The 25,454-nt window shown below is 60.4% G+C and overlaps 2 protein-coding genes across 6 annotated transcripts; one reads left to right on the forward strand and one right to left on the reverse strand.

The window, feature by feature from the left end:
• Positions 1 to 12,875, reverse strand: PROSER3 (proline and serine rich 3). 2 transcript variants are annotated; one of them, XM_078850513.1, is made up of 12 exons: positions 12,798 to 12,875; positions 10,746 to 10,869; positions 10,114 to 10,391; positions 9,679 to 9,821; positions 9,467 to 9,510; positions 8,945 to 9,033; positions 8,573 to 8,703; positions 8,113 to 8,294; positions 1,414 to 2,061; positions 1,022 to 1,199; positions 608 to 689; positions 305 to 461 (listed from the first exon to the last, which is right to left on the reverse strand). In XM_078850513.1, exons 1-12 carry the CDS (start codon positions 12,806 to 12,808, stop codon positions 392 to 394), a joined length of 1,980 nt encoding a protein of 659 aa, XP_078706639.1. In that variant the 5' UTR covers positions 12,809 to 12,875; the 3' UTR covers positions 305 to 391. The 2 variants fall into 2 exon arrangements, with proteins under 2 accessions (XP_078706640.1, XP_078706639.1); XM_078850514.1 differs by lacking the exon at positions 1,022 to 1,199 and having other exon boundaries at positions 1 to 461.
• A 395-nt stretch (positions 12,876 to 13,270) lies between these two features.
• Positions 13,271 to 24,954, forward strand: LIN37 (lin-37 DREAM MuvB core complex component). 4 transcript variants are annotated; one of them, XM_078850516.1, is made up of 10 exons: positions 13,279 to 13,539; positions 17,323 to 17,377; positions 21,266 to 21,341; positions 21,726 to 21,776; positions 22,166 to 22,195; positions 22,866 to 22,951; positions 23,196 to 23,362; positions 23,547 to 23,693; positions 24,322 to 24,395; positions 24,532 to 24,954. In XM_078850516.1, exons 1-10 carry the CDS (start codon positions 13,459 to 13,461, stop codon positions 24,611 to 24,613), a joined length of 849 nt encoding a protein of 282 aa, XP_078706642.1. In that variant the 5' UTR covers positions 13,279 to 13,458; the 3' UTR covers positions 24,614 to 24,954. The 4 variants fall into 4 exon arrangements, with proteins under 4 accessions (XP_078706645.1, XP_078706642.1, XP_078706643.1 ...); XM_078850517.1 differs by lacking the exon at positions 13,279 to 13,539 and adding an exon at positions 16,090 to 16,602; XM_078850518.1 differs by lacking the exon at positions 13,279 to 13,539 and adding an exon at positions 18,055 to 18,118.
• The last annotated feature ends 500 nt before the right edge of the window (positions 24,955 to 25,454 follow it).

Consider the following 25,454-nt stretch of genomic DNA (forward strand, 5'->3'; position numbering starts at 1 on the left):
TTAGGAAACACACTTTTATTACACTGCCTAAGAAAACAGCAAAAACCATACACACCCGGCCAGGGAACAGCTCCCCCCAGCACACCTGTGCCCTACAGTGCCCCCCGCTGGACCAGGCTGGGGGCTCCACCCACAGCCAGCCCTCCCGCTGGGCCAATGACCCTACCCCAAGGGGCACGAGGCCCTGGCTGAGGTGCAGGCAGCGCTAGGTAGCCTATCTGGCCCAAGGGGAGCTGGCAGATTCGCCCACCCCTGGCTCTGGGCTGACTCGGCCCTGAGATGGGGGTACGTGGACTCATAGCCAGTTGCCCTGGCTCAGGATATTGTTACCGGCCCCCCAAGGCTGATTCCAGACAGAGCAGGGCTGGAAGAAAGGGTGACCCAGAGACCCTCAGCAGGGGCGGCCGGGCGGCTCAGCCAAGCCCTGAGACATGAGCCTGGACACTGCGATGTCGACGGCCCTGGGGGGTGAGAGAGCTCAAATTAGCACTGAGTGTGCCCTGAATAGCTGCATCTCCCAGCCGGGCAGGCCAGCTGCCCCATGGGGATGGCAGCCATCCCCTGCCCTGCCCCACAGCACCCTCTAGTGTTGCGCCAGGGTAATTACCGGAGCTGGCTGCGCAGATCCTCTCGTTGGCCCCGCAGCACCTCCAGCAGTGGATCCTCCTCGAACTCAGTGCCATCTGATTCTGGGGGCGACAGAGAGAGCCCGGCTCATACCCCAGCCATGTCCCCCCAAATCCCACCTGCCCCGCTCACACCCCAGCCAGGTCCCCCCAAATCCCACTTGCCCCCACTCACACCCCCACAAGATCCCCCTCCCCCAAGATCCCATCCAGTTCCCCCCAGTCCCCACGGGGACCCTGGCTAGATCCCTCCCTAGCCCGGCTCAGAGCCCCTCCACCCTGAAATGAGACCTGAGCAGATCTCCCATTTCCTGATGCCACTCCTCACTGTGCCCCCCCCCCCCCAGCCCTCTCCTCCCTACCCGGGCTGCCAGCCACCCCCTGCACCCCCTCACCCTCTGCCTCCTCTAGAAGCTGAGCCGCCAGCTGCAGCAGCTGTGGGTGCTGGGAGCCAGGGACCGGGAGCTCCCCTGCTGCACCCTGCTCTGAAGGAGAGACTGCTCCCTGCCCTGACTGGTGTCCCCTGGTGGGGTGGGGGGATGCCGGGGGGGAGAACAGCCTCTCAGAGATCACCTGGGAAAGAGAGAGATACAGGAGGTCACTTGCCCTGCTCTCTGCACCTCTAGCCCACACCCCTATCCTGCTCCCTGCAGCCAGTGCCCCACCCCGCTCCCCAGAGGCAGCGCCCCTACTGTGCCATCACCCTGCCCCACCCCGCTCCCCTACCCCACCCCCAACTAACACCCTGCCTCACTCCCCACAGCCAGGCTCTCTCTGGGTACTGCACCTGCCCCAGGGCACTGTGGATGGAGGACTCCCCCTTCCCGCTCCTCCAGCTGGTGGTGGTCTCTGGCTCCAGGGCAGCTCTGCCTTGCGACGGCTGAGGTTTGGAAGGCTGCTGGGTCTCTTTAAGTATGTTCTGCGCCACACCCACTGCCCACACTCCCCGCCGAGCATCCCGGGAGGCGGCCCGCTCCGCCGGTCCCGGTCCCGCTGCTCGCCGAGCATCCCGGGAGGCGGCCCGCTCCGCCGGTCCCGGTCCCGCTGCTCGCCGAGCATCCCGGGAGGCGGCCCGCTCCGCCGGTCCCGGTCCCGCTGCTCGCCGAGCATCCCGGGAGCTCCACCTCTCTGCAGCTCCTCCTCCATCTCCCTCAGGCTGTGGTGTGCTGGAGGGAGTTGCAACAGATGCCACCTGCCCCAGGACATGAACTGCTATGGGGTTCTGCCTCACAGCTGGCTCAGCACTCAGGAAGGGCACCTCCAGGGGGTGCCCCATTCCTTGGTGAAGCACAGAGGATCCTGGTGCCCACTCCAGGCCAGATCTCACTTCTGGCTCAGCAGCAGGTGCTGGGAACGCAGTGCCATCTCCGCTCTTCCATGCTGCCACACCTGGCAGCAGCCCAAGGCCAGGACGTGTCATGCACGCCCCATCACCCTGCAGGAATAAGGGGAGAGGTGTGCCGATGAAGGGGCATTGCCTGCAACATCCTGGAATAATATTAAGTATCGCTGGAGCTCACTGCATTAAAAACACAAACATTTGTGCATCACCACGGGATCGTCCATGACTTCGCTGGGAGACACACCAGATGGCAACCCTGGGAAATGCTACAAACTTCAAGGCACTCTCCGAATCAATGGACCAGCCAACGCCAGCTCGGGGTGCCTAGGAGAAGCTCGGGTGGCGGGGAAGGAACCCTCCAGAGCAGCCCAAGGGGAAACCTGCTGTCAACTACTCACCTGCGACAGGAAGCCCTGCCCAAGGGCCCAAGCTGGACAAGGGAGACTCACAGGCGGATGGGGTTGCTCAGGCGGAGCTAAGACTTGCTACAGATTCCTAGATCCCAAGGCCAGAAGGCACCATAGTGATTACTTAGTCTGGCCCCTTGTGTAACACAACCTGAGAACTGTTCTGAAGAATTCCTTGAGCTGATTGGCAATGGGGGAATTTTCTGTCATCTTTTTATGATGCCAATGTGTGCCTCAGTTTCCCCTATATGACGCATTGTTACCCGGTGGGGGGATGGGACGAAATGGGAATGTTCTTAATGTTTTCTCTGAATACTGTGTGTGTCTCAGCTTCCCCTATATCAGGGGTGGGCAAACTACAGCCCATGGGCCGTGTCCAGCCCGTGAGACCTTTTAATTGGCCCTCCAGCTCCTGCCGGGGAGCTGGAGCTTGCCCCGCTCCGCACATGGCTCCCGGAAGCGGCAGCATGTCCCCCCCAAGGGGACTCTGCATGCTGACCACATCCCCAAGCGCCATCTCTGCAGCTCCCATTGTCCGCAAGGGCGGCGCCTGCAGATGGGGCAGCATACAGAGCTACCTGGCTGGCACTGCACCTCTGCATAGGAGCCGGAGGGGGGACATGCCGCTGCTTCCAGGAGCTGGCTGAGGTAAGCACCACCCAGAGCCTCCACCCCCATACCACCTCCCGCGCCCCAGCCCCGATCCCCCTCCCACCCTCCGAACCCCTCAGTCCCAGCCTGGAGCACCCTCCTACACCCCAAACCACTCGTCCCTAGCCCAGAGCCTGTACCCCTCCCACACCCCAACCCCCTGCCTCAGCCCGGAGTCCCCTCCCATACTCCAAACCCCTCTGTTCCACCCCCAGCCCCCTCCTGCACCCCTGGCTCCACCCCAGAGCCTTCACCCCGACCTGTATCCCAACCCCAGCCTGGAGCCCCCTCCGGCAGCCTGAACTCCTCATTTCTGGACCCACCCCAGAGCCCGCTCCCTCAACCGGAGCCCTCACCCCCAACCCCAATTTCGTTAGTATTCATGGCCTGCCATATAATTTCAATACCCAGATGTGGCCCCCAGGCCAAAAAGTTTGCCCACCCCTGCCTTATATGTTACTCAAGTATCTAGGTGGTGGGATGATTGTTGCAGAGACCCCCAGAGGGCAGGTGTGACTGCCGGTGGGCTGCAGAGAATGGCCCACATGGTGTATCCTGGCAACTGATGTCCAGGCCCCCTCCTCTGCAAGAACCAGCCGGAGGTGCTGGTGCAGACCAGGGGACCTGCTGGCCCAGGAAAGAGACAAAGGAAGGAGGAGGGGCAGTGGGCAGCTGAAAGGGTCAGTCTCCTGGTTTGGGATGAGGGGGAAGCAGGGGGCAGGTGGAGTGCAGGGCTCCATACCCCACCCACCAAAATGGACTCTGTTCCAGGTGGATTCACTGCGGGGAGCTCATGGGGTTGAACGCTCCGAGGTTGGCCCCAGGAAGTGCCGAAGCTGAAGATGCTTCTTGCTCTCGTGGAAGGGCCCCTGCAAGGAGACTTGCTACACCAGAATCTGGGCTGAGCCTCACACAGAGCAGTTCCAGAGCACCCAGACTGTGACTCCATCACAGGGGAAAAGGTTTGTTTGCTCTCAGGATGGGCTGGGAAAGGAGACAAGGGTATGAAGGGTGTCCGGGTCCTTCAAAACGACTGGCCAAGGCAGGCCCTGTATCAATAGAAAAGCCTAGAAGAAATGGCAAGCAGTCACCAGGACGCTGCCTGTAGGTGGAAGTGTCCCAGAGGAGACGGATTTCCCCGCCTCTCCACAGGGAGCAGAGCAGAGCCCCAGCTGGGGAACAGAAGACAGGGAAAGTGCAAGGTGGGGGGAATAAAGCCTTGGCTGCTGGAGAGGTCTGGGGGCTCTCCCCGGGACCTGACCAAGGAGGTTGGATGGACGGACAGACAGGGTCAGAATGTGGGGTTCATTACAATGTGGCTGGGTTTGTCACAGAGTCACCAGGCAATGCTCTGGAACTACTCCCTATGAAGCCAGTCAGGACTCTGGGGGAACCTCCTCTCTCTGAGCTACACTGTCTCCAGGGCAAGAAGCTTACACAGCTTTGACCTTCCTGGAACCTCAGCTCTCAGAGCCTTCAGCATGCCTCTCTCTCGCTAATCCCCTTTCGTTCTACTGCTCCCCAGTCACTTACTGCAGGATGCTCTGTCCACAGGGTGCAGTTTATCATAGAATCTTAGGGTTGGAAGAGACCTCAGGAGGGCATGTAGTCCAATCGCCTGCTCAATGCGGGACCAAAACCAACTAAATCATCCCAGCCAGGGCTTTGTCAAGCAGGGCCTTAAAAATTTCTAAGGATGGAGATTCCACCTCCTCCCTAGGTAACCCATTCCAGTGCTTCACCACCCTCCTAGTGAAATAGTGTTTCCTAATATCCAACCTAGACTTCGCCCACTGCAACTTGAGACCATTGCTGCTTCTTCTGTCATCACTGAGAACATCATAGCTCCATCCCCTTTGGAACCCCTCTTCAGGTAGTTGAAGGCTGCTCTCAAATCCCCCCTCACTCTTCTCTTCTGCAGACTAAATAACCCCAAGCCTCTCTCTTCACCTTCCCTCAGCCTCTCCTCGTAAGTCATGTGCCCCAGCCCCCTAATCATTTTCATTGCCCTCCACTGGACTGTCTAATTTGTCCACATCCCTTCTGTAGTGGCGGGGGGACCAAAACTGGACAATACTCCGGTGTGGCCCCACCAGTGCCGAATAGAGGGGAATAATCACTTTTCTTGATCTGCTGGCAACACTCCTACTAATACAGCCCAATATGCCGTTGGCCTTCTTGGCAACAAGGGCACATGCTGACTCGTATCCAGCTTCTGGTACTCAGTAATCCCCAGGTCAGGTCCTTTTCTGCAGAACTGCTGCTTAGCCAGTCGGTCCCCAGCCTGTAGCGGTGCACGGGATTCTTCCTTCCTAAGTGCAGGACTCCGCACTTGTCCTTGTTGAACCTCATCAGATTTCTTTTGGCCCAATCCTCCAATTTGTCTAGGTCACTCTGGACCCTATCCTTACCCTCCAGCATATCTACCTCTCCCCCCAGCTTAGTGTGTAAACTTGCTGAGGATGCAATCCACACCATCATTCAGATCATTAATAAAGATGTTGAACAAAACGAGTGCCCCAGGGGTCAGTCCTGGGGCACTCCGCTTGATACCAGTGGTCAACTAGACATCGAGCTGTTTATCACTACCCGTTGAGCCCGACAATCTAGCCAGCTTTCTATCCACCTTATAGTCCATTCATCCAATCTATACTTTTTTAAACTTGCTGGCAAGAATACTGTGGGAGACCATATCAAAAGCTTTGCTAAAGTCAAGACATATCACATCTACCGTATTCCCTATATCCACAGGGCCAGTTACCTCATCATAGAAGGCAATCTATCCCACCACTGCCACCAGTTGTCACAGAATCCCTGGGCCGATGCTCTGTAACTACTCCCTACGAAGCCAGTTAGGACTCTGGGAGAGCCTCCTCTCTCTGAGCTATACTGTCTCCAGGGCAAGAAGCTTACACAGCTTCGACCTTCCTGGGTCTGACCTCAGAGCATTCAGCATCCCCTTCCACACCACCTGGGCGGGGAAGCCAGAGGGTCCTGCACTCCAACTCTGCAGTCAGACATGACTCTCAGCCAGCCAGTAAAACAGAAGGTTTATTCATCAACAGGAACACAGCGTAGGGCAGAAATCAGTGATTTTCAGCCAAGTCCATCTTGGGGGGGAGGGGAGCCCAGAGCCAGGGCTCTAGTTCTCCCCCTGCGTACCAAACCAGCCAAGACCAACATGCTTCCAGCTGCCTGGCCCCTGCCCTGCCGTTGCTCCTCCTCCGGCCTTTGTCTCACTTCCTGGGCCAAGAGTCTCCTGTTCGCATCCCCCTCCTAGGTCTCAGCTTACGAAGGGGCGGCCATAGCATCCATGTGGGCAGCTGGATCAGCCCCCGCAAAAGTCACACACCCTTATTCCCACCACCTAGACATTGGTGCGATACACGGGGAAACTGAGGCACACACAGCACTCATGCAAAACAATAAGTCTCACATACAACATAACAAGGGGAAAATCCCCACTTTGTCACAGGGTTGACCTGGCTACGATAAATCACCCCTTCACCTTCCCTTCTTCGTTAAGCTATAATCTCAGGCTGCGGCTATGTTACAAAAGGACATCGATCTAACTTACATTGGCATGTGGCTGCTGCAGTTATTGAACGGTGACTGTGTGCCCACGTAAGTTGGCTACCTTTCATCACCCTAACTCTAGTGTAGACCAGGGCTTAGGGATGACACTTCCACGACTAGGTCAACCCAACGCAGCCTACCTCGAACGAACCGAGTAGTGCAGACCAGGCCTACATCTGTCGCTCTTGGGCAGGTTTTCTAACCCTTGAACCCTTCTCTGGTCCCCCTCCTATTTATCCTTATCCTTGAGCAGTAGCACAGAGGTGGATCGTGAGGTCCAGCACGCGGGCTATGAACTGGACAGCACTGAGACAGGGCGAGAGCTGGCAATAGAGCTGGACCAGAAAGGCTCTGAGCAGTTTGTGGCTAGGAAAGGCAGCAGCTGTATGATGCCCTGTCACACATAAAGGCTCACCCGGGAGCATCACTGGTGCAAGAATTGGTGGGGGGTGCTCTGAGTGGGGCGGGGGGATTTACACAGAAATGGTAGGTGAACTATGATGAAGCGGGGGGGATTTTCTTGGTGTCTTGCATGAGTGCGGTCTGTGGCTCAGTTCCCCTGTGTGCTGCGTGCTTAACGAGGTGGTAGGAGGGAGTTTGTTGCTGGAGAGGACCAGGTGTGACCTCACCTGGCAGTCAGGACCTCAACAACTGCCTGGAGATTGGGTACCCTAGTGACTAGTAGGACCCCCAGTTTGGCAGTCAGCCGATTCTGGCCCATGGCAGAACAATGGGCTGAGGAGAGAGGAAGGACCTCTGCGGCTGGGTTCCAGCGAGTGGGGGAACAAAGGATGGAAGAGAGAGGGCCTCAGTGGCCTGTATACCTGGGACCAAAACAGTGAACTGAGGAGGAGCTGTAGGGAAGGTGATATAGGGTGCTCGGCTGGAAGGAGGAGGCTGCTGAGCTGGGGACAAAGAGCAGCCTGAGCCCAGCAGGACTGGGACAGACCCACATGGATGGTGCTGAGACTGGCCAGGCTCAAGAGCCCTGAGAACTGCCTGTCCTGGGTTCAGATGCTCACTAAACCCTCCTGTGTTACACTGGCTGGGAGTCACTGCAGGGTAGAGATCGGGGTTGCATTGCTCTCTCTAGGCACAGAGGCCCCGGGGTCCAGCGTGAGTGGACACTCTGAGGGGACCCATGGAAGGTTCAGAGGGGTGCAGGTCCAGGAGGCGCTAGAGCACAGGGTTTAACCCCCAGAGAGCGTGTGGACCCACGAGAAGGGCTGTCACACTGACGGGAGCTCCTCCCAGGGACCGTACAGAGCCGGGAGTGCAGGGGAAACGAGAGTCCGTGACATGACCCCAGGGTAGTTTGACTTGTCCAGCACTCTGGGGCAGGGCAGGCAGGGAACAGGCACATATAACATTGCAGTGGGGCAGCTCGCCCAGCACTGAGATGTAGCCAGCTCTTGGGCAGGGCAGACAGGGAACAGCCCCACAGCTGGCTGTGCCCCCATGATCCCTGCTGGGAGAGGCAGGTCTCCCAGAATCATCCCCGGGCTCCTACCGTCTTTGGGCCCCAGGCCAGCTGACTCTTCCAGCCCAGCATGGGCAGTGACCTGCCAGCCTGGCTTGCCTGCTCCATCTTCCGACGCAGGCGCCACTGGAAAAGGATGTCATCCTCCGGCCGAGTGGAAGAGGAGCTTTGTGGGATATGGGCAGGAGGCCAGCAGGCAGGGGGCAGGGACCCTGGGGGGAGACAAAGGGAGGAACAAGAGACTGGGAATAACCCACTCTGGGCCCGGATGGGAGCTGGCGCCCCCTGGAGAGGAAAAGGCTCTGTGTTCCATTCCCTGCCCCCAGAGCCAGCCAGTTCCCCACCCAGATGGGAGATGGGAGCCGGTGCCCCCTAGAGGGGAAGCTCTTGTGTTCCATTCCCCTCTCCCTAAGCCAGCTCATCCCCACCCAGGGGCTGGATCGGAGCTGGTGCCCCCTAGAGGGGAAAGGCCCAGTACTCCCGTTCCTACCTGGGGAGGGCTCCAGCAGGGAGAGGTGAGGGGGGCTGGGAAGCGCCTGGTCCGAGTCCGGGATGCTGGATGGAGGTGTGGAGCGCAGCCCCTCAGAGCTGACGGGGATGGTGCTGCTCAGGGAGGACTCACTGCAGGAAGAGCAGGCAAGCTTAGAGGGGGCAGTGGGTTTGTCCGTTGGAGGGCATCCTCCTCTCCCCAGTGTGCAGGAGGGGCCAGAGGGGGGATACCCAGCGGGGGTGTGGGTGTGTCCAACAGGGGGTGAGATGGGGGGCGGTTGCAGGGGTGGGGGATGTGTACACGGCAGGGAAGAGGGTGCCAACGGGGGGGTGGAATACCCAGTGCGGGGGAGAGGGGGTGTCTGGACAGTACCTTCTCAGCAGCAGCCGGGTGGCTCTCTCCTGCAGGCTGCAGGTGTCGGGGTCAGGCGACTCCAGCAGGGAAGTATCTGAGGGGACCCCCTGAAACAGAGCAAGTGTGCAGTGCAGGCAACAGCCCCACAAACAGGCCCCAGGGAGCTGGCAGCACCAGGGACTGTCCCCCACAGAGCCAGCCAGAGTACATGGCCCCCTGCTGCCCCAGAGAGGGGCTGGGCAGGGTCCTGGGGGCAGAGGAATCCCCAGAGCAGAGAGAGAGAGGGTCTGGGCAGGGTCTTGTGGGGGAATCCACAAAGCAGATAGAGAAGGCCTGGGCAGGGTCCTGGGGGTGGGGTGGGATCCCCAGAGTGGATAGAGAGGGGCTAGGCAGGGACCTGCGGGCAGAGGGATCCCCAGAGTGGAGAGAGAGGGGCTAGACAGGGTTCCAGGGGCACCCCAGAGCCAGCCTGGCCCTCTCCCTTGTTAAGTGACTGCCCGGTGCCCGCCAGCTCTGCGTCCCTGCAAGCGACATACTGACCATGGGGCGCAGCGGCGGTCCGGCCTCTTCCAGCTTGGCGCAGTCTGTAAGGAGATGGCCCAGTTAAAGGAGGTTCCAGGGAACCAACCAGCCCCTCCACCCGCAGGGACCTCAAGCGGGGAAGGGGTATGGACCCTTTAGTCTAAGTGCCCTCCTGCAAGCAGGGACCCTGAGATAGGGAATGGGGGACCCCTGCCCAGCAAGGGGGGTACCTGGCTTTGCCCCCCCTTTCGGGGTGGAGCTGTCAGAGGGAGGTGCTGGCTCGAGCCACCAGAACTCCCTGGCTGTGGGGATGGGGGGCACCTGGCGCTGGCTGCGGCTGCTTGGCTGCCCATGGCGGAAACGCTCTATGTACCTGCGGGGAAAGGAGATGGTGTTAATGGTCACCTGCCCCGCCAAGAGCCAGGCCTAAGACCAAAGAGTCCTGGCTCCCAATCACCACTTCCCCGCTCTAACCACTAGACCCCACTCCCCTCCCAGAACTTAGAGAGAACCCAAGAGTCTTGGCTCCCAATCTGCCCTCCCTTGCTCTAACCACTAGACCCCACTCCCCTCTCAGAGCTGGGATAGAACCTAGGAGCCCTGGCTCCCAGCCCCCACCCACCACACTCTGACCACCAGGCTCCACTGCCCTGGGAGCAGCTCACTTGGCAATGATGGACACCCCAGCCCGGGCTGAGGCTAGGGGGTCCAGCAGCTGCCTCAAGTCTGGCGTCTTCTCGGGGGTGCTAGGGGAGCTGCAGTCGGTCGAGGGCCATGATTCCAGGATGGGATTGGTGGAGTCTGAGTCCAGAGCTGTCCCCCAGCAGCTGGGGCCCTGCAGGAAGCTGAGGTCTTGGGGGCTGGAGGCTGTGGGCTCAGGGGGGCACTGTCGGTGCAGGGCGATGGCAGGGACACTGGGCAGCAGGTGGGCTGGGCTCAGGGCCTAGGGGGGAAATGGAGAAAGCTCAGGAGTGTGATGGGGGCCAGCCTGGGCAGAGACTGCACCCCCATCTCTCCCAGGATGCAGCCCCCACAGACCTCCACAGCCCAACTGGTTTCCCCGTAACAGCCCCTGCCTGACCCAGCTCCACCCCTGCAGCCCCCTAACATGACCCAGCTCCCCTCTGCAGCACTCCCCCACACAGCCCAACCCGGCTTCCCCTAACTCACCAAACATAGCCTTTCCCAGGACCCCCAATGCCTCTCTGCAGCCCCCACCCTGACTCAGCTTCCCCCCAAACTCCACAACACAGCATGACCCAGCTCCCCTCTCCAGCCCCCCAATGCCTTCTCATACCCTCCCCCACCGGACCGTGCACTGGTGCTGTGGGCCAGGCAGGCGGGCAGGCGAAGGGTGGTAGTGGCTCCGGGCTGGGCTCCCCAAGGCAAAGGGACTCCCCTGGACAGAGAACAGAGCTGTGCTGCAGGCAAAAGGGGAATTAGCAGGGCTCAGGGGCAGGGCCGGGCACCCCCCGCCAACCCAACCCCTAGAACCAGACAGCATCGCCCCCCCCCGCCCCCGGGACCAGACACCATCGCGCCCCCCACTCCCTCCCACACCCCGGGACCAAACAGCATCACCCCCCCAGTCCTCCACACACCCCAGGACCAGACACCATCGCCCCCCCAGTTCTCCCCCAATCCCCGACAGCATCGCCCCCCTTGTCCCCACACACACCCCGGGACCAGACACCATCGCCCCCCCAGTTCCCCCCAATCCCCGCCAGCATCGCCCCCCCCATCCCCACACACACCCCAGGACCGGACACCATCGCCCCCCCAGTTCCCCCCTAATCCCCGACAGCATCGCCCCCCCATCCCCACACACACCCCGGGACCGGACACCATCGCCCCCCCAGTTCCCCCCTAATCCCCGCCAGCATCGCCCCCCCCGTCCCCACACACACCCCGGGACCAGACACCATCGCCCCCCCAGTTCCCCCCTAATCCCCGACAGCATCGCCCCCCCCATCCCCACACACACCCCGGGACCAGACACCATCGCCCCCCCAGTTCCCCCCAATCCCCGCCAGCATCGCCCCCCCGTCCCCACACACACCCCGGGACCAGACACCATCGCCCCCCCAGTTCCCCCCAATCCCCGCCAGCATCGCCCCCCCCATCCCCACACACACCCCAGGACCGGACACCATCGCCCCCCCAGTTCCCCCCTAATCCCCGACAGCATCGCCCCCCCATCCCCACACACACCCCGGGACCGGACACCATCGCCCCCCCAGTTCCCCCCTAATCCCCGCCAGCATCGCCCCCCCCGTCCCCACACACACCCCGGGACCAGACACCATCGCCCCCCCAGTTCCCCCCTAATCCCCGACAGCATCGCCCCCCCCATCCCCACACACACCCCGGGACCAGACACCATCGCCCCCCCAGTTCCCCCCAATCCCCGCCAGCATCGCCCCCCCGTCCCCACACACACCCCGGGACCAGACACCATCGCCCCCCCAGTTCCCCCCTAATCCCCGACAGCATCGCCCCCCCGTCCCCACACACACCCCGGGACCAGACACCATCGCCCCCCCAGTTCCCCCCTAATCCCCGACAGCATCGCCCCCCCCATCCCCACACACACACCCCGGGACCAGACACCATCGCCCCCCAGTTCCCCCCAATCCCCGCCAGCATCGCCCCCCCGTCCCCACACACACCCCGGGACCAGACACCATCGCCCCCCCAGTTCCCCCCTAATCCCCGACAGCATCGCCCCCCCATCCCCACACACACCCCGGGACCAGACACCATCGCCCCCCCAGTTCCCCCCTAATCCCCGACAGCATCGCCCCCCCCATCCCCACACACACCCCGGGACCAGACACCATCGCCCCCCCAGTTCCCCCCAATCCCCGCCAGCATCGCCCCCCCATCCCCACACACACCCCGGGACCAGACACCATCGCCCCCCCAGTTCCCCCCTAATCCCCGCCAGCATCGCCCCCCCCGTCCCCACACACACCCCGGGACCAGACACCATCGCCCCCCCAGTTCCCCCCTAATCCCCGACAGCATCGCCCCCCCATCCCCACACACACCCCGGGACCAGACACCATCGCCCCCCCAGTTCCCCCCAATCCCCGCCAGCATCGCCCCCCCATCCCCACACACACCCCGGGACCAGACACCATCGCCCCCCCAGTTCCCCCCAATCCCCGCCAGCATCGCCCCCCCGTCCCCACACACACCCCGGGACCAGACACCATCGCGCCCCCGTCCCCAGGGACCAGACGGCATCGCCACCCCACGGCCTGAGCACGCTAGTGTGCAGCCAGCTCTGGGGGAACCGGAGGGAAGGTTGGGGAAGCGGGAGGACCCAATCTCGGAAGGACCCTACCTGGACTCCATCCTTCCCAGCCCCGCAAGTGCGGGACCGTGGGGGTTATGGGAACCCAGGCGTCCGGGCTCCACCCCCTGTCCCAGCAACCCCCAGGACCCTCCCCCAACCGAACTTGCCGCCCAGGCCATCACCTAGCAACGACCGCCAGGCATGTCGGGAAAAGCCGGCAGAGGATGGGGGTGGGCTTGTGTCCCATAATGCACCACGCTGTCCGGGATTTCCCCCGGCCCCGCCGCTGAAAATGGCAGCCCAGGCGCCTGTCGGCGGGTCCTACACTTCCCATAAGGCACAGCGCCTCCTGACTACACTCCCATGGTGCCCCGCGCCTCTTTGCCTACAACTACCGTGAGTCATTTCGCCACTGACTACAACTTCCATGGGGCAGCGCAGCGCGCCACTGGCCACTCGATAAAAATGGCCGCCGGGCAGGTCTGTGCGTCCTATGACGACATATCCTATGAGTCATAGCGCGCTGTGACTACTGCTCCCGTCTACTTCCACCCCTTCAAAATGACCGCCGGGCGCTCTCGCGCTACCCTTCCCAGGAGGCAACGAGCCGGTCGGCAGACACGACGCGGACTACAGCACCCAGCGTGCCTAGCCAGAGAGGCCGGGTGGCGATTGGGTCTTGGGCGCTGATTGGCGGCGATGCTCGCCAATGGGAGGGGTGCAGACGGCCGGGCCCCTGGGCGCGCTCGGGCAGCACCGAGTCGTTGCTGCTGGTGTCGGCTGGAGGGAGGTGAGACAGCGGGGGGAGGGGTGTCTGGGCCCTGGGGCGGGGGGCGGGGGTGTGTGGGTTGTGGGAGCGGTGTTGGTAGGAGGGGTGGGGGGAGCGTAGGACGTGTATGGGGAACGTGGGGTGGAGATCAGGGTGGAGCTAGGGGGGTGGGGGGATGTAGGGGGTGCGGAGGTGTGTGGGATGTGGGAGCGGTGTCGGTAGGAGGGGGTGGGGGGAGCGTAGGACGTGTATGGGGAACGTGGGGTGGGAGGTGGGGTGGAGCTAGGGGGGGTGGGGGGATGTAGGGGTGCGGAGGTGTGTGGGATGTGGGAGCGGTGTCGGTAGGAGGGGGTGGGGGGAGCGTAGGACGTGTATGGGGAACGTGGGGTGGGAGGTGGGGTGGAGCTGGGGGGGTGGGGGGATGTAGGGGGTGCGGAGGTGTGTGGGTTGTGGGAGCGGTGTCGGTAGGAGGGGTGGGGGGAGCGTAGGACGTGTATGGGGAACGTGGGGTGGAGATCAAGGTGGAGCTGGGGGGGTGGGGGGATGTAGGGGGTGCGGAGGTGTGTGGGTTGTGGGAGCGGTGTTGGTAGGAGGGGGTGGGGGGAGCGTAGGACGTGTATGGGGAACGTGGGGTGGGAGGTGGGGTGGAGCTAGGGGGGGTGGGGGGATGTAGGGGGTGGGGAGGTGTGTGGGATGTGGGAGCGGTGTCGGTAGGAGGGGTGGGGGGAGCGTAGGACGTGTATGGGGAACGTGGGGTGGAGATCAGGGTGGAGCTAGGGGGTTGGGGGGATGTAGGGGGTGGGGAGGTGTGTGGGTTGTGGGAGCGGTGTTGGTAGGAGGGGGTGGGGGGAGCGTAGGACGTGTATGGGGAACGTGGGGTGGGAGGTGGGGTGGAGCTAGGGGGGGTGGGGGGATGTAGGGGGTGGGGAGGTGTGTGGGTTGTGGGAGCGGTGTCGGTAGGAGGGGTGGGGGGAGCGTAGGACGTGTATGGGGAACGTGGGGTGGGAGGTGGGGTGGAGCTAGGGGGGTGGGGGGATGTAGGGGGTGCGGAGGTGTGTGGGTTGTGGGAGCGGTGTTGGTAGGAGGGGGTGGGGGGAGCGTAGGACGTGTATGGGGAACGTGGGGTGGGAGGTGGGGTGGAGCTGGGGGGGTGGGGGGATGTAGGGGGTGCGGAGGTGTGTGGGTTGTGGGAGCGGTGTTGGTAGGAGGGGGTGGGGGGAGCGTAGGACGTGTATGGGGAACGTGGGGTGGAGATCAGGGTGGAGCTAGGGGGTTGGGGGGATGTAGGGGGTGCGGAGGTGTGTGGGATGTGGGAGCGGTGTCGGTAGGAGGGGTGGGGGGAGCGTAGGACGTGTATGGGGAACGTGGGGTGGGAGGTGGGGTGGAGCTGGGGGGGTGGGGGGATGTAGGGGGTGCGGAGGTGTGTGGGTTGTGGGAGCGGTGTTGGTAGGAGGGGGTGGGGGGAGCGTAGGACGTGTATGGGGAACGTGGGGTGGAGATCAGGGTGGAGCTAGGGGGTTGGGGGGATGTAGGGGGTGCGGAGGTGTGTGGGATGTGGGAGCGGTGTCGGTAGGAGGGGTGGGGGGAGCGTAGGACGTGTATGGGGAACGTGGGGTGGGAGGTGGGGTGGAGCTAGGGGGGGTGGGGGGATGTAGGGGGTGCGGAGGTGTGTGGGATGTGGGAGCGGTGTCGGTAGGAGGGGTGGGGGGAGCGTAGGACGTGTATGGGGAACGTGGGGTGGAGATCAGGGTGGAGCTAGGGGGGTGGGGGGATGTAGGGGGTGGGGAGGTGTGTGGGTTGTGGGAGCGGTGTTGGTAGGAGGGGGTGGGGGGAGCGTAGGACGTGTATGGGGAACGTGGGGTGGAGATCAGGGTGGAGCTAGGGGGGTGGGGGGATTTAGGGGGTGGGGAGGTGTGTGGGTTGTGGGAGTGGTGTCGGTAGGTGGGGGGAAGTGTGGGGTGTATGTGGAATGTGGGGTTGGAAATGAGAGTGGTGCTGGGGGGGGAAGTTTGGGGGTAGGGGGATGTAGGGCGTGCGGAGGTGCATGCAATGTGGGAGTGGTGTCGGTAAGAGCAGGTGGAGATGTGTGGGGTAGCTCGGAGGGGTGCTTGGGAGGAAGCGGCCGTAGGGGTTGTATAGGGAATGTGGGGTTTGAGGTGGAGCTATATGGGGAGGAGAGTTCGGCGGTGGGGTGGATGTGGCTGGAGATCTGGGTGGGAGGGTGGATGGGATGTTGGAGCGGTGTCTGTTGGAAGGGGGGAAGCGTAGGGGATGTATGGGGAACGTGAGGTTGGAGGTGGGGTAGTGCTGTGGGGGGGAGAGTTCAGGGGGTGGGGTAGTTCGTATGGGGTGGGGTTGGGGGTAGAGCTATGTGGGGGGGAGAGTTGGGGATGTGGGAATGGAAGGAATGTGTGGGGTATGTGGGGGCAGGGTTGAGAGGTGTATGCTGGGGGTGGGGGAGATACCTCTGGGGGAGAGTATGAGGTGTGTGGCGGTGATACCAGGGCTGGGCGTGGCCCGTTTGAGTGGTGGGGTATGTGCGGTGAGGGGGTGTATGTTACTGGGCTCTTGCCTGGTCCGCATTGGTGTGTATGGGGTGGTGTATGCGTCGTACCAGGGCTGAGCCAGGTCTGCATTGGGTGGGGGGCGCAGGCCCATGGTAGTAGGTTGGCCAGGTACGGGGGCTGCGTGTGGGCTGGGGAACGGCAGGCCCACTAGCTGCCTCATTGCCCCCAGAGTACCCATGGAACTGTGCTTGAAATTCAAAATCCAACTGTTTCCCAGCACAGCCCTGCCCCAGGTACCATCTTGTTCCTGAGTGGCACAAAAACTAGCCAGTGCCACCTGGGCATTACTGCCTCTATCCCGCATTGTCAGAGCAGAGTGGTCCCTGAGGGGCCCCTGGGAGTTTCTGCCTCTAGCTGGGTGTGCGGCTTTGTCAAAGCAGAATGGTCTGGAAATCGAGGAGGTGTGTCCCCTGCTGCAAGCTTGGCCGGTTCTGGTTTTGCTGCTACTTTTGGTAGATGGATGGCTTACAGTTCCCAATCCACCATCCCTGAGGAAATGGGCCCAGAATGGAAAAAGGTACCGCAGCCAATGGCAAGGAGACAAAAGCCCTGAAATCCCAGCTTGTCCCCTTCTTAGGGGATGCCATTTTGGCTGGCTGCAGACGTGAAGATTGTGCAGGTTTTGTGCAGCGTCCTGAGCCGGAAAAGCATCTGTGAAATGCTGCTCCATTTCTCCCCCTGCCCTTGTGGGGGCTTTCGGGCTAGCACATTTCCCCTTAGGTCTGCGTCCCCTTCAGTCTGTCAGCTGGAGCTGAGTGTGGCTGGAGAACTTGGCTATGGACTTGACCCATTTCAGCCCATCATATCGGTCAGCTAAGCTACAAAGAGAAGGGAAATGACCCTGGTTTCTGTCTGTGCGGCTTTGCCCAACTGCTAGAAAAACAGGCCAAGCAAAAGCTTTGTACCATGTTGCTTTGGGCAGTCGGTCCCTTCGTTGCTGCTGTGTTGTGATCCTGTAGCGCTGAGCACTCCGGTTCTCTTTAAAAGCTGGTTGGTGACTTATTTTGGGCTTCTGAGGGCCAATAGAGCTTGTTGTTGAAAAATCTGGAACCAGATTCAGCATGGAAAGGGTCAGGACTCCTGGGTTCTATTTCCCTCTGCCCCATCCCCCTTCTGAGCCAGGATAGAACCCAGGAGTTCTGACTCCCAATGCCCCCCCCCGGCTGTAACCCACCATCCTGCTCTCCATGTCTATGTCCCCATAGCACGTTCTCTGACTCCAGGTCTTTCTTTGCAGGGTTCCTGGCCCCAGGTTACCATGCTGCCTACGAAGGTGGAAATTGAGAAGCAGGGTAGGTTCTGTACCTCTGTGGATCTGCCTGAAGAGCCCTGGTGGTACCAGATGGCAGGGTGGGCACCTCCAGCTACCTAGTCTGGGATTCCAGCTGCCCCCCAGCCAGGCACTGAAAGACATTCCCACCCCACAGCTGCTATGTGCCCAGCAGCTGATCCATTCTAAGGAGGCCACAGAACTTACACCCCCTGGGGGAGGGTCATCATGGGGGCAGTTGGGGGTTACATGCCTGTCTCTGCATGGGCTCTACCCACCCTGGGCATGTTTTGATCCTCAAAATACTTTGGCGAGTGGAGGGTCCCAATTGCTTGCCATCAGGATCTTTGGGGTGCACACCCAGCATCCACGCCCATTCAAAGGGACAAGTTTTATGATGGTCCAGTCAGGGTTCAGGGTGCAATCCAGCCCAGTGAGGGGTTGTCTCCACTTGCCCGGTAGCCTGGAGTGCCTTCCAGTGCTTTGCTGCTGGGAGGCTCACAGCCAATCTACCAGCATGCAGGTCACCCCTTGAGTGTGTGCTAGACAGCCCTGGCCCAGCAGCCTGTCTGCAGCCCCACCAGCAAGCTGACCCCAACATGTTCCAATTCCCGAATTTCCCCCAGAGTATGCTCTGCCATGTCCAGCCCTCTCCTGGCCAGTTCAGAGAAATAATGCGGTTCCTTTCCTCCTCGAAAGACACCCACGCATCACAGCTTATTAATCTCACTGGGATGAATGCACCCGCCTTTCAAACACAGAGGTGAGTTGGCTTGTAAGAATAAGACCCGTTTATGAACAATAGGACACAATAATGACAGGTTTCAGAGTAGCAACCGTATTAGTCTGTACTCGCAAAAAGAAAAGGAGTACTTGTGGCACCTTAGAGACTAACACATTTATTTGAGCATAAGCTTTCGTGAGCTACAGCTCACTTCATCGGATGCATGCCGTGGGATTCAGCCACTGAATGCATCCGATGCGGTAAGTTTAGCTCGCAAAAGCTTATGCTCAAATAAATGTATTAGTCTCTAAGGTGCCACAAGTCCTCCTTTTCTTTTTGAGGACACGATAAGTGATGCCAAGTAAAAACAATCAAGTTAGAAAGGGGTACAGGGAAAACACAAGTGAAAACATACATCTAAAACAATCTATCAAGATACAGGTGGTGGTCAAGATGGTCTGTCTGCCTGCTTGCTCTTCCCAGCCTCAATCAGGACCTTCACAAAAGCACAACATGCTGGCTTCCCTTGTCCTTTTAGGTGCAAGATCTTTACCTAAGCAGATTTCTCACCTGTGTTCCGTTCTAGAGACTTCAACACCCCTGTGGTGGAAGAACCCATTTTTCTTAGCTTGCAGTAGCTCTGATCTCTTGTGTCTAGTGACAGGTGCCAAAGGTGGTTTCTGTCCTTGCCTTATACCTTCAGAGAACTTGTTCTAAGCAGCAGGTTGACCTCAGACTGTTTGCCGTTCCCATGGGCTTCCCATGCTCTATATGGTTTCTGTGTAAATGGGCCTGTCATCAGTTCTGATCACATCTTGCTTAATCTCTTGGGAGGCAGGGAGCTGACTGGCTGGGAGTGAGCTGTTTCTCCCTGTGTGTGGACACAGGCTGTAAAGTGTAACCTCACTAAGTGTCAGTATTTCTCCCCATAGCATTAATACAGACATCTCCCCAGATATTCATCACCAAGTGTCATTAGCTTTCAGAAAAGACCTCACTTGATATCCTCTGATAATACATAATATCGTATGCAACCCGTTGAGTCAATTGCTTATGATTGAGGTTCAGCCCCCCCACCCTGTCTTTATAGCCCAATCAACCTTTGCAATGTTTGCTTTGGACAGTAGAAGTCTGACCAATTTTCTCTGGGCATGTGGGTTCAGTGACATTGTAGTTGCAATCACAGATGTGGGCAAAAAGCCAGACAATGGTGTGTGGTTGAAAGCTTGTTGAGGGCTGAGAAGCCTGTTCTGGCTAGTCCAGACTTGAGCTGTGCACAGACACCTCACACGCTGGGTTAGGGGCTGCACTAATGCAATTGGGACAGTAATAACTCCCCCAATGCTTTATGAAGCGAGAATCTGACACCCGCTGAACAGAATTACTCTGTCATAGAAAGAGAATGCTCGGCCGGAGCGTGGGCAGTGCAACAGAAATTCTGGGGCCTAACAGATCACTCTGCATTAGCATGATGGCTCCAGTCCCAAACTACTCTGATGGAGCATGCCGCTCTAAGAATATGAGATGGAAATTATACACAGAAAGGGAACAGAGACCCTGGTCCAGGAAACAGGGCCTTTGGGTCGGCCAGTGGGTAACCCTCCTGCAACATTGTAAGAGGGGCAGGTGACCCGAAGCATGCCTGGATTCACACCCTTTGTACAAAATATGCCTTGGGAGGTGCTAGCGGAAAGCTCATGACTCACTGGGTATTAATATCATCGTGTAACATGGCTGCAGGCAACTGCTGCAAAGTTATGGATGTGAACTGAAATGATAATAGACAAGTTGGTTGCCAGCCAAGCAGGAACTACCCCACTGTAGCCAGAAGGGTGAGTTTTCCACTCCCGCAGTGCTCTGAAAGACCGTGAGAATGTCGTGTAAACAGGCCCACCACACTCACAAAGCGGGGAGGCGAATGGCGCACTACCACGTTGGAGGGGAGGGAGATAGCCAATCACATGTCTCATGTTCATTCGGTTACACCGGCAGAGGCAGGACTAAATGATTTCCATCTTTGCAGACAACTCCAACTGGGTGGTGGGGGACAGACCTCACGGTGCCACCTCACAGCTAGAAATAGGCTTTTGTCTTTGACATTTTTGAGAGGCCAGGAGACCCCAAGTGATCTGGCCGACCCCTAAGATGAGAGAGGATCTATCCCCCTTTGACTTTGGGGGATCAATCTGGCCCCTGGGGTTCGGTCAGCTGGCTTGGCGGAGATGTGGGGAGGTTTTACCTTCCACCATGTCTGCCTTGTTAAGTTTCAGTCACTGGACCGCGTTTTCTTTCCCTTTCTCTTGTAACCGTTCCTGCCACTTAAGCTCATTGCAAAGCTTTTTGAAATTACATGAACATGGTTTATGTTGAATCTCGACCCATCCCAGGCTGTGTCTGAATTCAGCTGTTGGGGAACTTCAGTTCACGTAACAAACTGTGAGCTATTGACTCTGTAAAGAAGCTACAGACCCAAACTTCCCTCTGATTGTCCCAGGACAGGGCTGGACATCTCAGAAAACATGGTTTGGGGAGATTCCGGGCTGGCTGGAGTGTGGACTCACTTGACCCATTGATAACCAAGGCTGGGTATCACAGGCCGACTCCTGGAGCGAAAGCGTTGGATGAGGGCTGGCCATAGAGCGCATGCTCAGTCCTGACTGGGAGTGTCCCAGGCAGACAGCTGCAGTAATAAGGTGTTGTGAGACCCGTGTGGGTAAGGGGAGACACAACTCTTTCCCTGTCTGGATTGCACCCCACAACATGACCGGTTCTATTTTGCCTCCCCCTGTGTTCAGGTTTCTTCAGTTCCTGTCCCAAAGCAGTTTTTGGACCTCCTGTGTTCTGTCCTGGCTCAGGGAGGAGAGTGGGGTTTAGTGATTATGGCAAGGGGGGGCTTGGAGTCAGGACTCCTGGGTTCTATTCTAACCCTGCAAGAGCCCCAAGAGACAAGGTGCTAACCCCTTCGCTCTGGCCAGTTGTAGCTTGTGTTTAGCTCTTCCTCAGCTGCCCCGCCCTGGAGATGGCTGCATTCCAGTGCCAGACAGGCCATCCCTGTGGGTGGAGCCCTTTGGGATGTGCAGAGCTGGGCGGGGCTGTGGAGAGGCTGGCTGTGAGGGGAAGGCGCAAGTTCCTCTCCCACTATCACGCTCAGGGCTCCAGGTGTCTGAGTTACACTTCCCACTGCAGATCTGGAGATGGCCAACGCCCGGAGCCGCCTTGATGCTGTGCTGCAGTGTCTGCTGGAGAAAAGTGATGTGGACCGGTAGGTGGAGATACATACGGACCGGTGGGGGGATGAGAGCATAGGCTGGGAGTTGGGCTTGGAACAGAGCTGGGGGAATATGGGGCCTTTCACTTCTAGGGGGCACCAGTTCTAATCCACCCCCAGGGCAGGGGTCAAGCGGGCTGTTTGGGGCAGCAGGAAAAGAGACACAGGTCCTTTCCCTTTTAGGGGGCACCCCTGGGCATGGGACTGGCTGGCTCGGGTGTGGGGAATGGCAATGGGGCCTTTTCCCTCTGGGGAGTGATGGGTCCCTCCAGCCCCACGGCAGTGGGTCAGCTGGCTCGGGGGCTGGGCCCCCTGGGTTGCATGCCATGGGGGATGGGATCGGGCTGGCTCTGATTCGGACTGACATGCTCCTTGCAGGGAGCAGATGGACGAGGATGCCGGGAAGACGTCCAGTGACCCGCTCAGCAAGTAAGGAGCCTCTGACCAGGAGCTGTTGGGGGGGCTGTGTGGGGGGAGCCTTTCTCCTGTGGCCCCTTGGGAAGCCAGGTCAGAGCTGGGAGGGCCCATAACATTCCAGTACTGAGCTGTGGGATGGCAGGATTGTCCCTTTCACTCAGAGCCCCGCGTTACTCCAGCCGGGTTCAGCTCCCAGCCCTTGGTTCTTCCCCCACCCCCATGCTGACCTCCTCCAATCACCACCCGTGCTCCTCAGACCCCCCTCCTTCTCCTGCGTCAGGGGTGTGGGCAGGATTGGAGCAGGGGGCACCATGTCTAGCAGCGGGGGCCTGCTGCCCCTGGGAAGGGTTGGGGGGCCTTGCACCTCGGGCCTCACCTCCCCTCTCCTCTTGTCTTTGCAGGGACTCCTCCCCCTCTGCGACTGGGAAGAGGTGGGTACTTCCAGTGGCATTGTGCCTCGCTGTGCACCATAGGGCTGTCAGGCCCAGACTCCACCCTGACGGGAGATGGACGAGTAGACAGGGGAGGCCCTGGGGTCTAGTGGGTTAGAGCAGGGCGGCTGGGAACCAGAGATGCCTGGGTTCTCCCTCAGCCGTGGGTGAGTAGTGGGATCTGGTGGGTTGGGAGGGAGGGGGAGTCAGGACTCCTGGGTTCTCTCCCTCTTTAGCCATTTGACCTGATGCAAGTCCCTTTGCAGTCAGCACCTCAGTTCTGTCTGTGAAGTAGAGGTGACACCCCCAGCTCTTGGAAGGGCATTATGAAGCTGAAGTTTTGTTATTAAAGGGCTTAGAGATTCTCCAGCAATAGTCACTGTGTGGCTGTTTCCCAGCTGCCCCACCCCAGAGCTGGCTGCATCTCCGTGCTGGGCGAGCCTTCCTGTGCAAGGAGCCCTTGTGGGGAGGGGGTGGCAGGACGGTGCTAGGATGGGGATATCTGTGTGGGGAAGGGCTGGCTCCTCTCCCAGGATCATGCCTGAGGCTCCATGTGTCTGGGCCCCCATTCAGCCCTATGGCGGGGAGTCCCTTCTATGGCCTGGCCTCAGTCCCTGGAGGTGTTGGGGCTTGGCAGTCCACCATTGATCTGTCCCCACCCCCACGGCAGGCCCTCAGCACGGTTCTCCCATCACCGGCGCAAGAAGAGGAAGGAGACAGATGATGGATTGACTGAGGGTGGCCAGCAGAGACAGAGTAAGTGGGGGTGGGGCACAGGGCCTTCCCCTCTAGGTGGTGCTGGCTCCTATCTGGCCCAGGGCAGGGGACTGACTGGTTCGGGGTTGGGGGGGGGGGGGGGCTGGAACATGGCTGGGTTGGGGGGCAGGGGGAATGGGGCATGGGGCCTTCCCCCCCCCCCAGGGGGTGCTGGCTCACATCCCAAGCGGCGGGCTGGTTAGTGGGGGTTCCCGTCTGATGGTTTTTCTGCTTTCACCCCCAGACACCTACATCATCAAGCTGTTTGACCGGAGTGTGGACCTGGCGCAGTTTGCGGAGAGCACCCCGCTGTACCCCATCTGCCGGGCCTGGATGAGGAACAGCCCCGCTGTGCGCGAGAGGGAGCGCTCGCCCAGCCCCCCGCTGCCCACCCTGCCTGAGGATGAGGAGGTGGGGGGTATGTGGAGGGAGGGGCTGTATGGGGTCCTATCCCCCCATGGTGCAGGGATGGGGATGGGGCTGTCGGGTGTCCCCTCCCCCTGCTCTGTGTTCCCAGGGGGCTGAGGGGCAGGGATTGGGGAGGGGCTGTGCGGGGTCTCCCCACCCCTTGCTGTGACCTGCTCTGTGTTCCCAGGGGGCTGAGGGGCTGAACGGGAAGAGCCAGGATGTGTACAAGCTGCCCCCGCCGTGTGCTGGCCTGGAGAGTGCTGGTGGGGAGTCTGTGAGCACCAGAATACCCTCCCCGCTGCCACCTGAGGATGGGGGGCTGCCCCCTGACATGGTGAGGGTGGGGCCCCGGGCTGCTGTGTCCACCTGCTGCCCCACCCAGGGCCTCATGCCCGCTGAGCTCTGGCCTCTTCCCTCCTCCACCTGCAGGGGGTGCTGCAGCTCCCCTCAGTCTGTCCCCCATCCACTGCTCTGCTCTCACAGCCTGGACTGCTGCCCCGCCATTTTCCATGGGTCCCATGGGGTCCCCGATACTTTGTCCCAGCCTTGCAGGCTGCCTGCCCCCTATCTCCCACCTGGTTCCCTGCTCTTTTCCTACCCACTTCCCCTGGGGTCCACCCCCCAACTACCCATCTCCCCCCACACAGAATCACAGACTCTCAGGGTTGGAAGGGACCTCAGGAGATCATCTAGTCCAACCCCGGGCTCAAAGCAGGACCAATCCCCACTTATTGCCCCAGATCAACTTAACAGCCCCCTCAAGGATTGAGCTCACAACCCTGGGTTTAGCAGGCCAATGCTCAAACCACTGAGCTATCCCACCCCCCCACTATGCTCCTACCATGACACTGCCCCTCCCTTCCAGGGGATCCACCCCCTGTAGGCTCCTGCTCTCTCAGGTTCCCCCCCAACCTGATGTGTGTTCGTTCTCTCTCTCTCTTCTCTCCCGCCCCCCCATGTAGACCCCTGACCCACGGCCCTCGATGTCATCTCTCATCTATAAGAACATGGAGCGCTGGAAGAAGATCCGCCAGCGGTGGGTGTGCCAGAGTGGTGGGGGATGGAGGGAGGGTGTTCATACTCCGCCTGGGGGAAGGGCTGGGGGCACTTCAGCCTCGGGGAGGGGGGTTCTTGTCCCCCTGCCCCATCTCTGATCTCTGCTGCCCCCGCAGGTGGAAGGAGGCATCGCACCGGAACCAGCTGCGCTATGCTGAGAGCATGAAGATCCTCAAGGAGATGTACGAGCGGCAGTGAGGGGCCCTGCCCAGGCCCTTTCTCTTGGGGGTGGGGCTGTACTGAGGCCCAGACACTGGGAATGGGGCCACTTGGGCGCCCCGCCTCTGGGGAGGCCACTCGTAGTAGAAAGCAGCTGAAAACCCTGGGCTTGGTGTGGGGGAGAGTGGTCTAGGTTGGGGGTGCCACTCATGCCCCCCTTCTGTCCCCTGGCTGGGCTCTGTGTGGGGTGGGGCTGCCCCTCAGTGGAGGCAGCGGCTAGTGCATGTATGGGGGCCTAGTCTCCCAGGTTGGGCCTAGTCTCCTCTCCTGCCCCCCCCCCAAGTTCCAATACAGCCAATAAACTGAGTCCCTGCCACCTGGTTCACCTGTGTCATGGGGAGATGACACCCTGGAGTGGCCCAGGGAGAAGCCCCCTTTGGGGAGAATTCACAGCTGGAGGCAATGCAGCAGGGGCGGGGAGATAGGGGTGGCTGGGAAGTGGGGTCCTGCCTCACCCCTGTGGGTAAAGGGGGCTCTGGTGAGGCCAGACCTCTGTAAACCCCACCTGAGCTGTTCCACAAGGGGTTAATCAGCCTTGAGCTGCCCCCCTCCCCTCAGGAACAGAGGGGTGTGTCGCAGTGATGTCATGCTGCTGCACTGGGGCAGAGCAGGGAGTTTGCACTGGCCACACTTTGGTGGCCGGGCTGGCCCGTGTCTGGGTGTCGCGGCAGGGCCCCAGGGGCTCTAGTGAGGGGGTGCAGTGTGTGGGACCTGGGGGGAGCATGAGGTGAGAGAGCAGGGTGGGATGTTACTGTAACCCATGCCCTGGAGTATGGGTACATGTGTCCCTCCTGCAGCTCCCCTCACCCCACATACGCAG

Source organism: Lepidochelys kempii, chromosome 24 (assembly GCF_965140285.1).
Source record: "Lepidochelys kempii isolate rLepKem1 chromosome 24, rLepKem1.hap1, whole genome shotgun sequence".
In the NCBI taxonomy this organism is placed as follows: Eukaryota; Metazoa; Chordata; order Testudines; family Cheloniidae; genus Lepidochelys; species Lepidochelys kempii.

Coding starts and splice junctions, on each gene's coding strand:
- PROSER3 (XM_078850513.1), bottom strand. Junction 9,822..10,113: donor GGGGTGTCCATCATTGCCAA/GTGAGCTGCTCC, acceptor CTTTCCCCGCAG/GTACATAGAGCGTTTCCGCC. Junction 2,062..8,112: donor TGGCCTGGGGCCCAAAGACG/GTAGGAGCCCGG, acceptor TTATTCCTGCAG/GGTGATGGGGCGTGCATGAC.
- LIN37 (XM_078850516.1), top strand. CDS start 13,459: ATGGGAGGGGTGCAGACGGCCGGGCCCCTGGGCGCGCTCGGGCAGCAC. Junction 21,777..22,165: donor TCCAGTGACCCGCTCAGCAA/GTAAGGAGCCTC, acceptor TTGTCTTTGCAG/GGACTCCTCCCCCTCTGCGA. Junction 22,196..22,865: donor CCCTCTGCGACTGGGAAGAG/GTGGGTACTTCC, acceptor CCCCCACGGCAG/GCCCTCAGCACGGTTCTCCC.